Source organism: Mustela nigripes, chromosome 3 (assembly GCF_022355385.1).
Source record: "Mustela nigripes isolate SB6536 chromosome 3, MUSNIG.SB6536, whole genome shotgun sequence".
Taxonomy (NCBI): Eukaryota; Metazoa; Chordata; class Mammalia; order Carnivora; family Mustelidae; genus Mustela; species Mustela nigripes.
Window position 1 is genome coordinate 4,633,572 of NC_081559.1, and position 12,494 is coordinate 4,646,065.

A 12,494-nucleotide genomic window follows, 5' to 3' on the forward strand; every position below is an offset into this window, starting at 1 on the left:
TCTTCCACCTCTGCTCCAGGGAACCCCTAGATTCATTATAATGCACTTGCATTGCCAGAGCACCCCCACCGAATAAAGAAAGTCTGCCATGAGCATTCTGGTACAAACCTTGTAGGGCCCCAAACTCCCCCTCCGAACCTGTGGGAGGAGTTTCCAAATGTTTAGAAGTAGCCCTCATTAGAGAGACCTCACAGTCACTGCTCCTACCAGCCCAAAGAGACCCAATAATATCCAAACCAAAACCACCTAGGGCTGGTTCCACTTTGTGGAAGCTGACCAGTCCCCCACCTCGAGAGAGTACCTTCTGCTTTAATAACCTGCTTTGTGCTTGCTACTTTCCTTCTGGCCATCTCTATTTCAGCGTGATCCCCATGTAAACCTTCTTGCAAGGACGGAGACTTCCACCGATACGATGCAGACTCTCCCAGCAGCCACAGCGCCGCCCTAATTAATACACTTGACGATGAGTCTTCCATCATCTGGCTACGAGCATTTATCCAGCCTTCGGTTACTGCGCACAACCTCAGTCATAAGCTACTCTTCCCTCTGAAAGGACAGTTTCCTGAACTACCTTAATCCTACCTTGACATCTACCCTCTAGCATTACTCAATAAAAAGGGCATGCAGCTTGGAATTACATTTAAAAAACCGGAGGTTGAACTCAAGAACGGCCCCTACCCAGAAACATATATTTGCATGTTATCGATCTCCCAAAAACTTGGTTTCCTCCTTTCTACAAGGGCAGGAAAACTACAGCTTTCCTTCCTGCACATCTGTGAAGGATTAGATATGATGACCCACTTGGCTTCCACAGAGGATGCACTGGACCTCCAGCCTAATTAAACATATGTTTCTTTCTGTTTCCCCCAGAAAATATAAAACTCCTCTGAGTCTTGCAAGTTCTCCACAGTGCCCCCAGTTTTCTGGAGCATAAAGTTTACAAAATAGATCAGTGTGGCCTCTGAGTTCAAATTTTGACTTTGAACCTTAACAGCTAAGTATATTTAGATGAGTCACTTAACACCTTAGTGCTTCATTTTCATCATATTTAAAACTGGAATGCTAATAATACCTAACTTTTAGTTTTATGAAGATTACGTCTCTTAATAAACACAAAGACCTCAGATGAGCACAGGGTACAAAGTAAGTGCTCACTAATGCTTAGTTATTATTTTCAAGGAAAATGTAATCAGTTAAAATTAACCTACATATTTCAATCAAATATATTATTTTATTTCTTTGTCATAATTGACAATTCAACATTATACCTCCATGTTTTACAATACTACATTTATGGGGCGCCTGGGTGGCTCAGTCAATTGAGGGCTGGATTCTTGGTTTCAACTCAGGTCATGATGTCAGTGTCCAGGGATCAAGCCCCACATTGGGTTCTGCACTCAGTCGGGAATCTGCTTGAAGATTCTCTTCCTCTGCCACTCCCCCACTCTCTCATACATAAATCAATCTTAAAAATAAAGTATTATGTTTATGTAGGTATCTATGTTTGTTATAGAAATATATCACTGTTTTTTGCTAATCTGAAGCTAGCCTTTTATTTATTATTTTTGCATTCCCTCCAATTTTTGTATCCAACACATCTTTCAATAGTGGCTGCTTATAGACACTGCAGCTAGTTGTGAGCTAGAATTGCTTTCATCATCCTGGATGGCAAATTTTGACTATAGAAAGCTCATTTTAGAAAGAGCTCAGAGAACAGAGTAAACTACTATGTCAAAGACTTTGAAAAGACTGCAATGAATAAAAAAGGGCTGTGGTAGACAACCTCTAGAAGATCATCTGTCCCAAGTGCGTCATCCTGATGTCTTATGTCTCATTCATAACTTAGTGATGAAGGGGTGAATGGATCCACTCCTGATTAATTGTACTTGGCATTGACTGGGTGCCTGGAAAAGTCAGATTTCCTTTTCCTTCATTTCTTTTCTTCTTTCTTTCTTTCTTTTTCTTACTAAAATAAGCATTTAGATTTTCAATAATATTGATTATTTAATTGAGTGTTGCATGTAATTTTACAGTTTGTTCAATCACTGTTAGATAGTACACATCCTGTTTCTAGGGGAATATGTCTGGAACAGACTGATGTCGGCTGCCAAGGATGGCTAGCTGATTTGTTGTTTAGATGAAGCAACACATACAATATATTACTATTTGGAAGTAAACCACTGAAGACTAGCAACAGTTTTGACCCAATTTAAAACACTTTTGGGAGGACAGTTTCTCTGTAAATAATGCTTATACCTCAGAAAGCTATTTATTATGAATGCTCTGGATGCAGACAATGAAATGTTCTCCGTACACATACTATCCAGTCTCTTGGAGTTAACCAAGAAAAATGTCTAATGTAGACTTAGGAGGGATTGAGGTTTTGGTAAATATTTTAGATCAAAAATGTTAGGACAGTACTCTCAATTCTATGTCTTGAGAAGTGCATAAATTTTGAAAGGATAATTAGAATATGGGCCACACAAATCATGTTCAAATCTGAATATATTTTTCATTGATTTGATTAGCATTCCGCACAATCTCCAATCTCAGCCTTAATGTTAAGTAAAATTTTTAGGAGGGAGGCTCTGTTGATGAGTAAAACATGATTTGATTTTCATCAAGAACATATACAGACACGTGTATGCACACACACATAAACACAGATGGGGGGGATACACCTTTTACAGTGGTTGTCTCGGAATGCTGGGATGATGGGATGATATCCTGATGGAGCTTTTCTATTTCTAGTTATTTTTTTTTTCAAATTCTTTGTGTACCACTTTTATAATTAGAAAAAAAAAATCCGTTTTAATGTTACCTTCAAGAAGATACATTAGATTGAGAAATAAAAGGTTTGACATGATATGTTTAAGTGCCAAATAGAAAGACAGAGTGGGGCAGTGCCACTAGGACAGGGAAAAAAACCCACTGGCATATGGGCCATTTTAGTTGCCCTTTAATTTAGTGATTTTTCCCTCTTTCTCTGCATATCACAATTTCTATTCTTACAGTAAGAACATGCATTTGTAAGAAACTCTCTTTTGCTACTTAGAAAGGGGCATGTACCCATCAGCTATTCTCAGAGATACCAAGGACAACTCTACTGGGCAGATGGCTTACTGGACAGGCGCTTGCTCCGCGGCACTCCTCGGCGCTCTCTGCCCTTTGGAATGATGCGGATGGTGGCGCACCAGCACTAGGGGAGGGAGGGCTGTGAGGGGCTCTTCTCTAACAGTTGTGTTACATGCCTCCTGTCTGGAAAGAACAGATCTGGAACGTATTGGTGGTTACTGTATAAATAATATTCCCCTGGTCCATCACCAGGCTTGCTGCTGTCATTTCAACAGCAGCTACCTGAGGTTGAAGCAGCTCAAAATAACCAGGGTTTGGTGACAATAGGTCTGTTCTTAGCCATCTAATGCCTAATAACCTCATCTAGTTGGATAAGGATGATCTCCACAGATAATTCAATGCTTCCATGAAAACAACAACAACAACAACAACAACAACAACAACAACAACAAAACCAACCCCAAAAGGAAAAGCACACAGCTTCCAAGGAAATAAAGTAGGTAAACCTAGTGAAAAAGAAAATACACTGAAGCTGTCGTACAAATATGGTTTCATCACTTAAGTCTTGGTTTTCATATTCTATTTCAAGAAAAAAAATGTGAAATTCAGTGTGTGTGTGTGTGTGTATCACACGAAATGTGTGATACACACACACACACAGAGAATTTATGTCACTAAATATCTGAGAAGACAGTGAGGGGCGGTGTGCGGAGTCAGTCTGATGCGGTTCTAATTTCAGCACCTCCACCTCTGTTGGGTTTCGGGCAGACCGCTTCGCTTCACTACCGTGCCTCAGTTTCTCTTCTTGTGAAATGGGAATTATTCGTGTATCTACCTTCACAAGATTATGAGAAGGATTAAAGAGCCCCGCGAATGGAAACACTCCAGGGGTGCCTGCAACATGAGAAACACGCTTTTGAAGGTTCGGATGTTTTGAGAACTAGGACACTCGTGGTTTTATTTCTGAGACTGGGGTGTTACACTGGGGTGCGGGAACCGGAATCTTTGACCGGTAGAGCACACTCGAAACTCAGCCTCAGGGGTGCTTGGGGGGGCTCGTGGTTAAGTGTCTGCCTTCGGCTCAGGTTACGACCGCCGGGTCCTGGGATCGAGTCCTGCATCGGGTTTCCCTGCTCAGCCGGGAGTCTGCTTCTCTCTCTCTCCCTTTGCCCCATCCCCCTGCTTGTTCTCACTTTCTCAAATAAATAGATAAAATCTTAAAAAAAAGAAAAGAAAAGTAAAGAGGGAGTTGAGAGTGAGCATTTGGTGAGCGAGCTCCAGAAGTCAGGCAACACCCCGTTAGGAGATTCAAACAACAAGTCCAAAGAGAAACAAGTAACAGAAACTGTTAAGTTAGCGGTAGAAACACAATATGTACTTGGGGATTTTGTTTCCTTTGTTCTGTCTTCACAGTATTTCATTATTTTTATATAAAATGTAAGTCCCATGATTTATATTGCAAGAGCTAAATAAAAAGTATAAAAACATGTACAACATACGTGAGCTTGAGACTGCGTTACTGCCGTACTGTGTTTCTGAGCAGTCCTCCCCAGACTACGGTTGTTATCTGTCACACCCTAATTAAGTTTCGTTAATCCCTGTGTGATAGCATAGTTGTGGTATAGAGACTGAGAAAAATCCAAAAGGCTTCAGAATTTAGGTGATAACCCGATCCCTTTCCAAGGAACCCAACATCACAGAAGACCTGAGTAAGCCTTTGTTTTAAAGATCATGGTTTGTTTTCAAATTTCAATTTTATTTTTTAAGTTTTGCTTTTTACTACATGTAATGTTCCATTTTTGGAGGGTGAGTTAGTGGTTTACTTGTCGTTTGTTTCTCGAGACTGATTTTTGTGCATTTGAGATGCACCGTTTTTCATTTGTCTTTCCAAGTGACCCTTAAAGTGCTCAGATTCTGTTTGTGGCTTTGTTTACGTACTGGCGGCCACTACAGAAGGAAGTCTGGGTCACGGATAAGGTGTGTGTCTGCACAGATCTTCGTAGAGACGAGGTACCAAACGCTAGTCTTAACTCTAATTGCATTCTGAATCTTATTTCATTGTGTGGAATTAAAAAAAAAAATACAAGACTTTTTTCCCCTTGATTCAGTAGGATAAGTAGAGGAATACATAAAAGAAGGAAACAAAATAAAACGTTTACAGTTGGTTATGGATTAGCTAAAAATATCAGCATTTTCCCTTGAAATGGTGGGAATGGAATTATATGTGTTACCCCCAATCCAGAGCTGCATATTTCCACGTCTGGAAGAATTTTCTGGGCAAATGGAGGCATGAAAGAGAAGGGAGGTTTGTCTTAGAAATGAACACAATCTTAAAAAAATTCAAAGGGGTGCCTGGGTGGCTCACTTAGGAAACATCTGCTTTGGCTCAGGTGACGATACCAGGTGCTGGGATTGAGCCCCATGTAGGGTTCCCTGCTCCTCTCTGTCGGCCTGCCTCTCCCCCTGCTTGCGTGCTCTCTCTCTCTCTCTCTCTCTCTGGCAAATAAATAAATCAAATCTTTAAAAAATAATAAACATTAAAATTGAAGAAAAGATTTGTTTTTATTCTTCAGTTCGCCACCCAGCTCTACACCAAGAAAATGCCACGGCAGTTTTCAGAGGTGACCGCACTGTGATCATGGCGGAGAAGAGGCATTTGAGGGAGTCAAACTCCCAACTCTAGGAATCTCGAAATCAAAAAGGTTTTCTCATGAAGCCGTCTTTACAAACAACAAAAACCTTGGATTTTCAAGAACAGACCTATGTTTCTCATTGTGTGAGTGTTTTTATTCTCTCCATCAGTAAACACCTGTTAGAAGTCAGTCCTAATTAAGTAAGCACATTCATAGTTCTGGGGCGAGAGAGCGAAGGATTTCCACGAAAGGCATTTACCCTCAGGGAAGACTGAATGGACTCTGGGATCACTAAGATTTTGTGACTAATTAGCGTCCCCTTCTGCAGAGATCCCATATACGCTCCTAACCAATCTTCTTTTTACTTAGTGGAAAACAACTGGAAAGTTTCCAAATGCAACACAGTCCTTTTGTTCAATTGTTAACTGGTAGTAGTTTTAAAAGAAATCATTTTCTGTGTTCCCCTCAGAGGTGTCTTAATTTTCCCTATCAAGCTCATAACCCAAAAGCTCTAAAGTCAGCAGGACCTGATGCCTAATTTGCTTCAATGTATGGTGGAGTCTAGCGCCGGCGATCACCACGGCCATTGTCCTGCTTCAAATATTCATGATTCTCCGCAGTCCAAAATGCATTAAGAGTGGGAACGACGCCAGCCACAGTCTTCCTAGTGACAAGGAGGCTTCTCAGATCAAAGACGCAAGATGTTAAAGACTTCAAACTAAACCGTCTTTGTACGGCTCACAAAAGGGATGCCAAAGCCCACACCCTGTCTCAGTGACGGAACGTCCGTGAAATAAAGAAAAACATGGATGCGCATTCAGGTTTTCTGAACTCATTTTACTGCAGCTACTTTGTGATTTTTTGCCCTTTCTTCCTGTTGCAGCCTAACTCAAGGATGTGCTGCCGTGAAACTGGAAAACGTGATTAATGCTTTCAGAGAGAAAATGAACAGCTACTGAGGAATTAATAGCATTTTAGCCAATACGATTTTGCTAATGGAGCCTGAGGAGCATGTAGAGAATGATACAAAAGCAACGTTACAGTGGGAATAGGAGCTATCAAGCTCCCATGTGAAGCAAATACACATAATTTAAATTGTCCCTTTATATCATTTCTCACGAGCCACATCTCCTTTTACACCTGTGCGCCCTTCCTTGATCTATCCCGACACCCTGGAAATGTCAGGCGTGCAGCCGATTTCCTACCCAGCCATTCCTGGGATCAGACCCAGCTATCAGCTTGCTTTTTTCTTATATTAAATCAAGTATCAACCCTGGGGCTCTGAACTATTTCTGACTGACAGGACCAACAGAAAGTTCTAGGCTAATTACTTCTTAGGAGTAGCTCCCAGTGCAAAGAGAGTTACCATTGACCTACTTTGGACTCACTGAAATCTTATCAGGTAAGATAATTAAGGGAATAAAGAGCTGTTTCTAAAACTAACCAAGTATCAGAAGTATTTGTTGAAATCATGAGTTGGTATTCCCTGTGCTATCAGATGGGGCTTTATGACTCTGCAATGAGTCAGCTTTATTATGTTTGACTTATTTATAAGCCATTCTTTTCCCTTATAAATAATATTTGGCAGGATATATTTGAGAGTCTCTTTGATGTGTAAACATATTAGTTTTGAATTTTTTTGGTCTAGATATCAAGAGACGCAATCTTTTAAGTCCTTCTTTCCTTCCCCTCTGAACCCCTTCCCTATAAAGAAGCTGTCGCATCTCTCTGCACAGGGGTCCCGTTTGCCGGACGCCCATCCCAAGTAAAGGGAAGCCTCCACACGAGGGTGCATGTATCTGCCTTGCGAGCCACCTCCCACGTGGACTGTTCTTTCTTTCTTTTGGAAGCTTAATTCTTTCCCACACTTAGGTCAACAACCGTAACTGAAGAATTTTCTGAAACCATGGTGTTTCTTCGGTATTGAGAAAACCTGATGATCTGATTTCTATAGCCCTGATGCTCTCCATAAGAGAAAAAGGCAAGGGAAGAACCTTGAAATGAAATCAGAGACTTTAAGTGAGGGGCTTCTACCAGCTTCCAAACCATCTGTTCTCTCAAAGGTATTCAAACGCAAGGTGTTTAAGATCACGTTTATCAGTGGCATCCTCTAATCATTATTCTTTCTCCCTTTCATCCATTTTCATCCAGCTACCTAATCTATCATGTATCCACCTATCTTTTCCATGGCCAGTGTGACGGTATCACTCAAAAACTCATCAGGCTACGAAAAGAAGATCAGCTGATTATGACTGTATCGATCAGCTGGTTTTTTAAATTCTAACAAAGATTTAACTTCATCTAGAAAGTACATAAGCATTTTTGAAAAACTAGACTTAATTTTTGTACTGAAATATAAAATATTAATTTCTTTGGCCAGGGTTAAAGAAAGATCAGGAGTTAATTTTTCATGTTTGTTCCAATATTGCAGATACAACAGTAGCATAATAGGAGCATTCCCTGTCTTGTTATGGATTCGTAAGACAAGATTGGGGAGATCTGTATGCGTAAAACTGTGAGTTAGTCAGTGTCAAGGGAAAAAAATAAAATTGAAGACTGAGTTGTCCTCTTTGTTGGCACATGGCATGCGCGGGGTGTCACGTCTGGGAGAGGAGGACCTGATGATGGTTTCCTCCCAAACCAGCAACACGTCAAGGCTCCCCTGCTTCGGTTGACTAGTCCTGGAGTCAGATCACTCCCCAACTGCTTCCTATCGCACTTTATAGTCTCTTCCGCTCCATGCCTATTTAATTTCATTTATCGCTTTATTCCTGTGTCCTTCAGCTGTCCCCGCCTGCCCTTCACGGTCATAACTAACGCAGCGTGTTAACATACACAGGTATTTATGTAAATGAAAATCCATACACTGCCGTGTTCAGCACCACTCCTTCTTGCTTACGTCGGACATTTTCAGTACATTTTATTTAAATGCTAACAACTTTTCATTCTTGCCTGGGAAGTATAATGATCTTCTTGGCTCCCTGCCCCCGGCATCCCTCTAATCTTCACAGCTATAGCCACTTACCCCCATCTGGAGGTTCAGCTTTATTCCGCATTTTGGAACTAATCTTGTCTCCAGGCTGGGGGCGTACAAGATGTCCTAGCCAGAAGCTAACTGATTCAGCATCCAGTCAGCCTTGCTGCTGGTTTCATTCTGACCTTGTAATTTATTTCTGCGATGTAGACACTTGTCCCAGCCCCTTGTAACCAAGCTTGGCTTTCTACTCCAGTTTCCGCCAGTGGGTATCTATCTAGTCTTGTCTGTATCTGCCGCTGTTTTCCTGATTGATAATGAGTTCCCTGATCATTGGAGTTCTGCTTTGCCTTCTCCTTGTTCCCTTTGTAGTGAGTTTCTTTCTCTGAAGACTGGGACTTACGACCTACTGTTGAATCTTTCTGATGCCACCAGCCTTTTCCGTATCTCCTCATTCCACCCGCCCTCAGACCATAGATCGGAACTTTTGCTAGAATACCAGCAGGGACACTGCCTGCCTGGACATCTTCCCACTGCCTGATGCAGGCGTCCACCCTGTCACTGGCTCTAACCTTGTAGGTCTTGAGTCGCCGTATGTAAGCTGCCTGCAGTCTGGCTGTCTTATTGTTCCAGACATGGCAGGAGAAGTACGATTTTGATTACATCTTCGGTTGAATTGTTAATTTGACCCCTTCCAGTTACTTTCTCCTCATAGCTTCACTCCAGCCCTTCACGTCAACACCTCAAAACTCAGTTTCCTCTTTGCAAAGGGAAATAATGGTGGAATCTACCCCTAGGGTAATTTTGAAGGTAACTAAGAAGAAAGAGTACACAGATGGACCCTTTGGGTATGATCAGGGCAGGACCAACACACTCTTTCCACTATCATGCCATGAACAACTCACTCTGAACTTGGGGTTGCTCCTTTTGGGTATGATCAGGGCAGGACCAATACACGTGGATGCCCTAGAGGACTCACATGTTGGGACTCATGCAAAATAGTGAATTTCATTCATTGTTATTTGTTCAGCATATCTTTTCAGAAGAAGCTGAGTGTTGCTCAGATGAAGAGAGAAGCTGATCCCGAGAGAAGCCCAGAAGTCATTCTTGGCTTTACCGCCTTCCTGACTCAGCTATGGGTGTGTGTACGCACGTACCCTTAAATACAGTCTGCGCAGCTACCCAGGTGTGCCCTATGAGAGAGCAGATTAACAACTACCCGTTGTTTATCAACCGCGGTTCTTGAGGGATGTTCTGATAAAAACATGGTCTCTCTTTCCATGTCTTCACATTCATAGTACTGGGGGCGTCTTAGGGGTATCTGAAATGTATCTTTTCAAGGAGAGCTCTTGGCAGCTGCCTGGCTCGTCCAGCTCTTAATTCAGTTTCAGAAATTACTTGCTGTCATTACAAGCCTCGTTCCCCCCTTCGGAACTGGACAAGAAGACGGCGCTGAAAATGTCTGTTAGGAAGTGGTTGATGGAGTCAAAAGAAAGGACTAACTGTTAGAATTTGTGGAAAGAACGGAGAGAACACGTTACCAGACGTCCTCGGCGTCTTCATCACATTCTGCACCAAACTGGCAAATATCACAGGTTGACGTCTCCTTCTGACTCGTTTCTCCTGAGCCTTCGTGAACTGGAGAACGAGAGAAAGTGAACAACAAGGATCCGGATAAGTGGTTTCATACCAACACTCCAAGACTGTTCTAGCAAAGCTGCTACTTTTCCAACAGGCCTGCTTCTTCTGTGGGGCTTCAACGAACGCCCTACTTACCTCCTTTCTTGCCTGAATTTGAGGAAAACACTAGCAATAATACGCCACCCGTCGGTTTGTAGTAAACACTTCAGCTTTTAACAAGCAAAGGGAAACGACAAACAAGAGGGTTTACGGGATTCATCGAAAAAGCTTGGCTAGTAACTAGACCATGTGAAAGAGTTATTAATTAAAAGGGATTTAGATTGTTACTTGCCTAGAGGAAATATCTAGTGTTTATTTTATAAGGAATACTTAGCTTCTTCTCTTTCCTAAATTACAGATTTTTTTTTCATTCAAAGGATTTTTTATACATAATTAAAAATATTTAGATAGGCAGCCTCGACATTAGATATGTCTTCTTTTTTCCTCAAGATGTTTCATACTTACAAGGAAAATATATGGATTATAAGTTTTTAGCAAACTGCTTCCAGTTGGTTTACACAGTAATTTCTTGAATTTTGTATAAATATTGTACACAGCCCATTATAGTGATTTCCTCTAGGAGGGTGATAAAGATATATTTCATTTAAAAAATATATATTCTCACTGATGATTATATTTTGATATTGATCCTTTTTCTCCTATGAATTACAAACATAGAAATGTGCAATATATAACTTAATTATAAAAGTAACTTTTCCAGATCAGGACACAATAGTGTAAGTTGGACTCAAATATTTTGTTGACTCCAAAGAATGAAAATTTGAGCATTACTATTAACCCAATTTAAAAATATGTAGTTGAAAGGAGAAATAGTTTTGGTTATAAATGAAAAATTGCAACAACCTAACTACTATAATAAATAATTATATTCAAAATGGATGTTTAAACCAAGGGAATCTTTAAAAAAATGTATTTCTGTTAAAGGTTAGGTATTTTCAATAGAAAAAGACCAGAAGCTGTTAAGTATAGCATCAGCTCCAATCTTAATGGGTCCTAATCAGATAACATCTTTAACAAAGACACATACATTAACATGCACCCTGAAATGAACAAATCCAATCCAACTTATTTTGTTTTAACATATTTTCCTCATTTTTTCTTTGTCTATTAGCAAGAGAGTTTTTAATATTTACAAAAGCAGAGGTCTTTATTCCTTGATTTTCTTTAAATCACTTCTGTGCCGGGTAAGTGATTTAATTTACAAAAACAAAAACAAAACAAAACAAAAAAACAGGAAGACATCTAAGGAAGTTCTGTTTTAGTTTTCCCAGAGTAGAAATATTTATTTTTTAAAAAGCAACATTTTTCCCTCCTGTACTTGATGGTTTGCATTTGTATGTCAAAAAAGTTATGAATTAAACAGATCAACTTCAACTGCAAAAGTATGGACTGTATAGTTTTAAATTTGGGAACCTTCAGAAAAGGTCTTCCTCCCCAGAATGAAGGAACTTCCGACTTTGATAGAATGGACTGCACTTATCATCCACGCTGTTCCTTTAATACAGGCAGGCCCATTAGAGTGGACCATGGGGCTAAGAAGGGAGCTGCTGCCTCTCCTCAGGAGGGACTCAACAGCTGCGGTCTCTTTATTACTTTCTTATTATTAATGCAACTCAGAAGCTGCTAATGGGAGAGGCTTTTAGTGTTAGCAAGATTAGCAGCTTCCAGACTGAAACTTCCCACCACTCAGGAAACATACTAACGCAACTGGAAGGTCCTTAATGAGCAGTTATAGTCGCTGAGGGGCGACCCCATTTTCTTTTGCAGGAGAGGTCCTTGGTTAGGGACCTACTGGAAGTAACCCTAGGGAATGAGTTGTGCGAACTCAGCTCAACTAATATTTCTCCTGGAAGTCATATCACGTTTCAATGAATGGACGGTTGTCGGTAGAATCAAGATGTTTGCAAACTCTCCCATGCGGATGAAGCGGCAAATTCAGAAGTCGTCGAAGCAATGCCTCCATCAATAAATATTCCGGGAATAAGGTGATTTTTTATGACATCATCCACAATGAAAACCAAAGTAAAATCTTTCCATGTTACCTGAGGCATGGGCTTGCACCTTTGTAATAAATCCGTACGTAGTTTTCACTTAACCAAGTCGACCAGTGA

The 12,494-nt window shown here is 40.7% G+C and overlaps 1 protein-coding gene across 1 annotated transcript in view; it reads right to left on the reverse strand.

Moving 5' to 3' along the window:
- Positions 1 to 12,494, reverse strand: part of TMEFF2 (transmembrane protein with EGF like and two follistatin like domains 2) — a 227,401-nt gene that overhangs the window by 87,408 nt on the left and 127,499 nt on the right. The window contains exon 5 of the mRNA XM_059392628.1: positions 10,224 to 10,320. Coding sequence (XP_059248611.1) covers positions 10,224 to 10,320 — 97 coding nt within the window. The remainder of the gene's footprint in view (positions 1 to 10,223; positions 10,321 to 12,494) is intronic.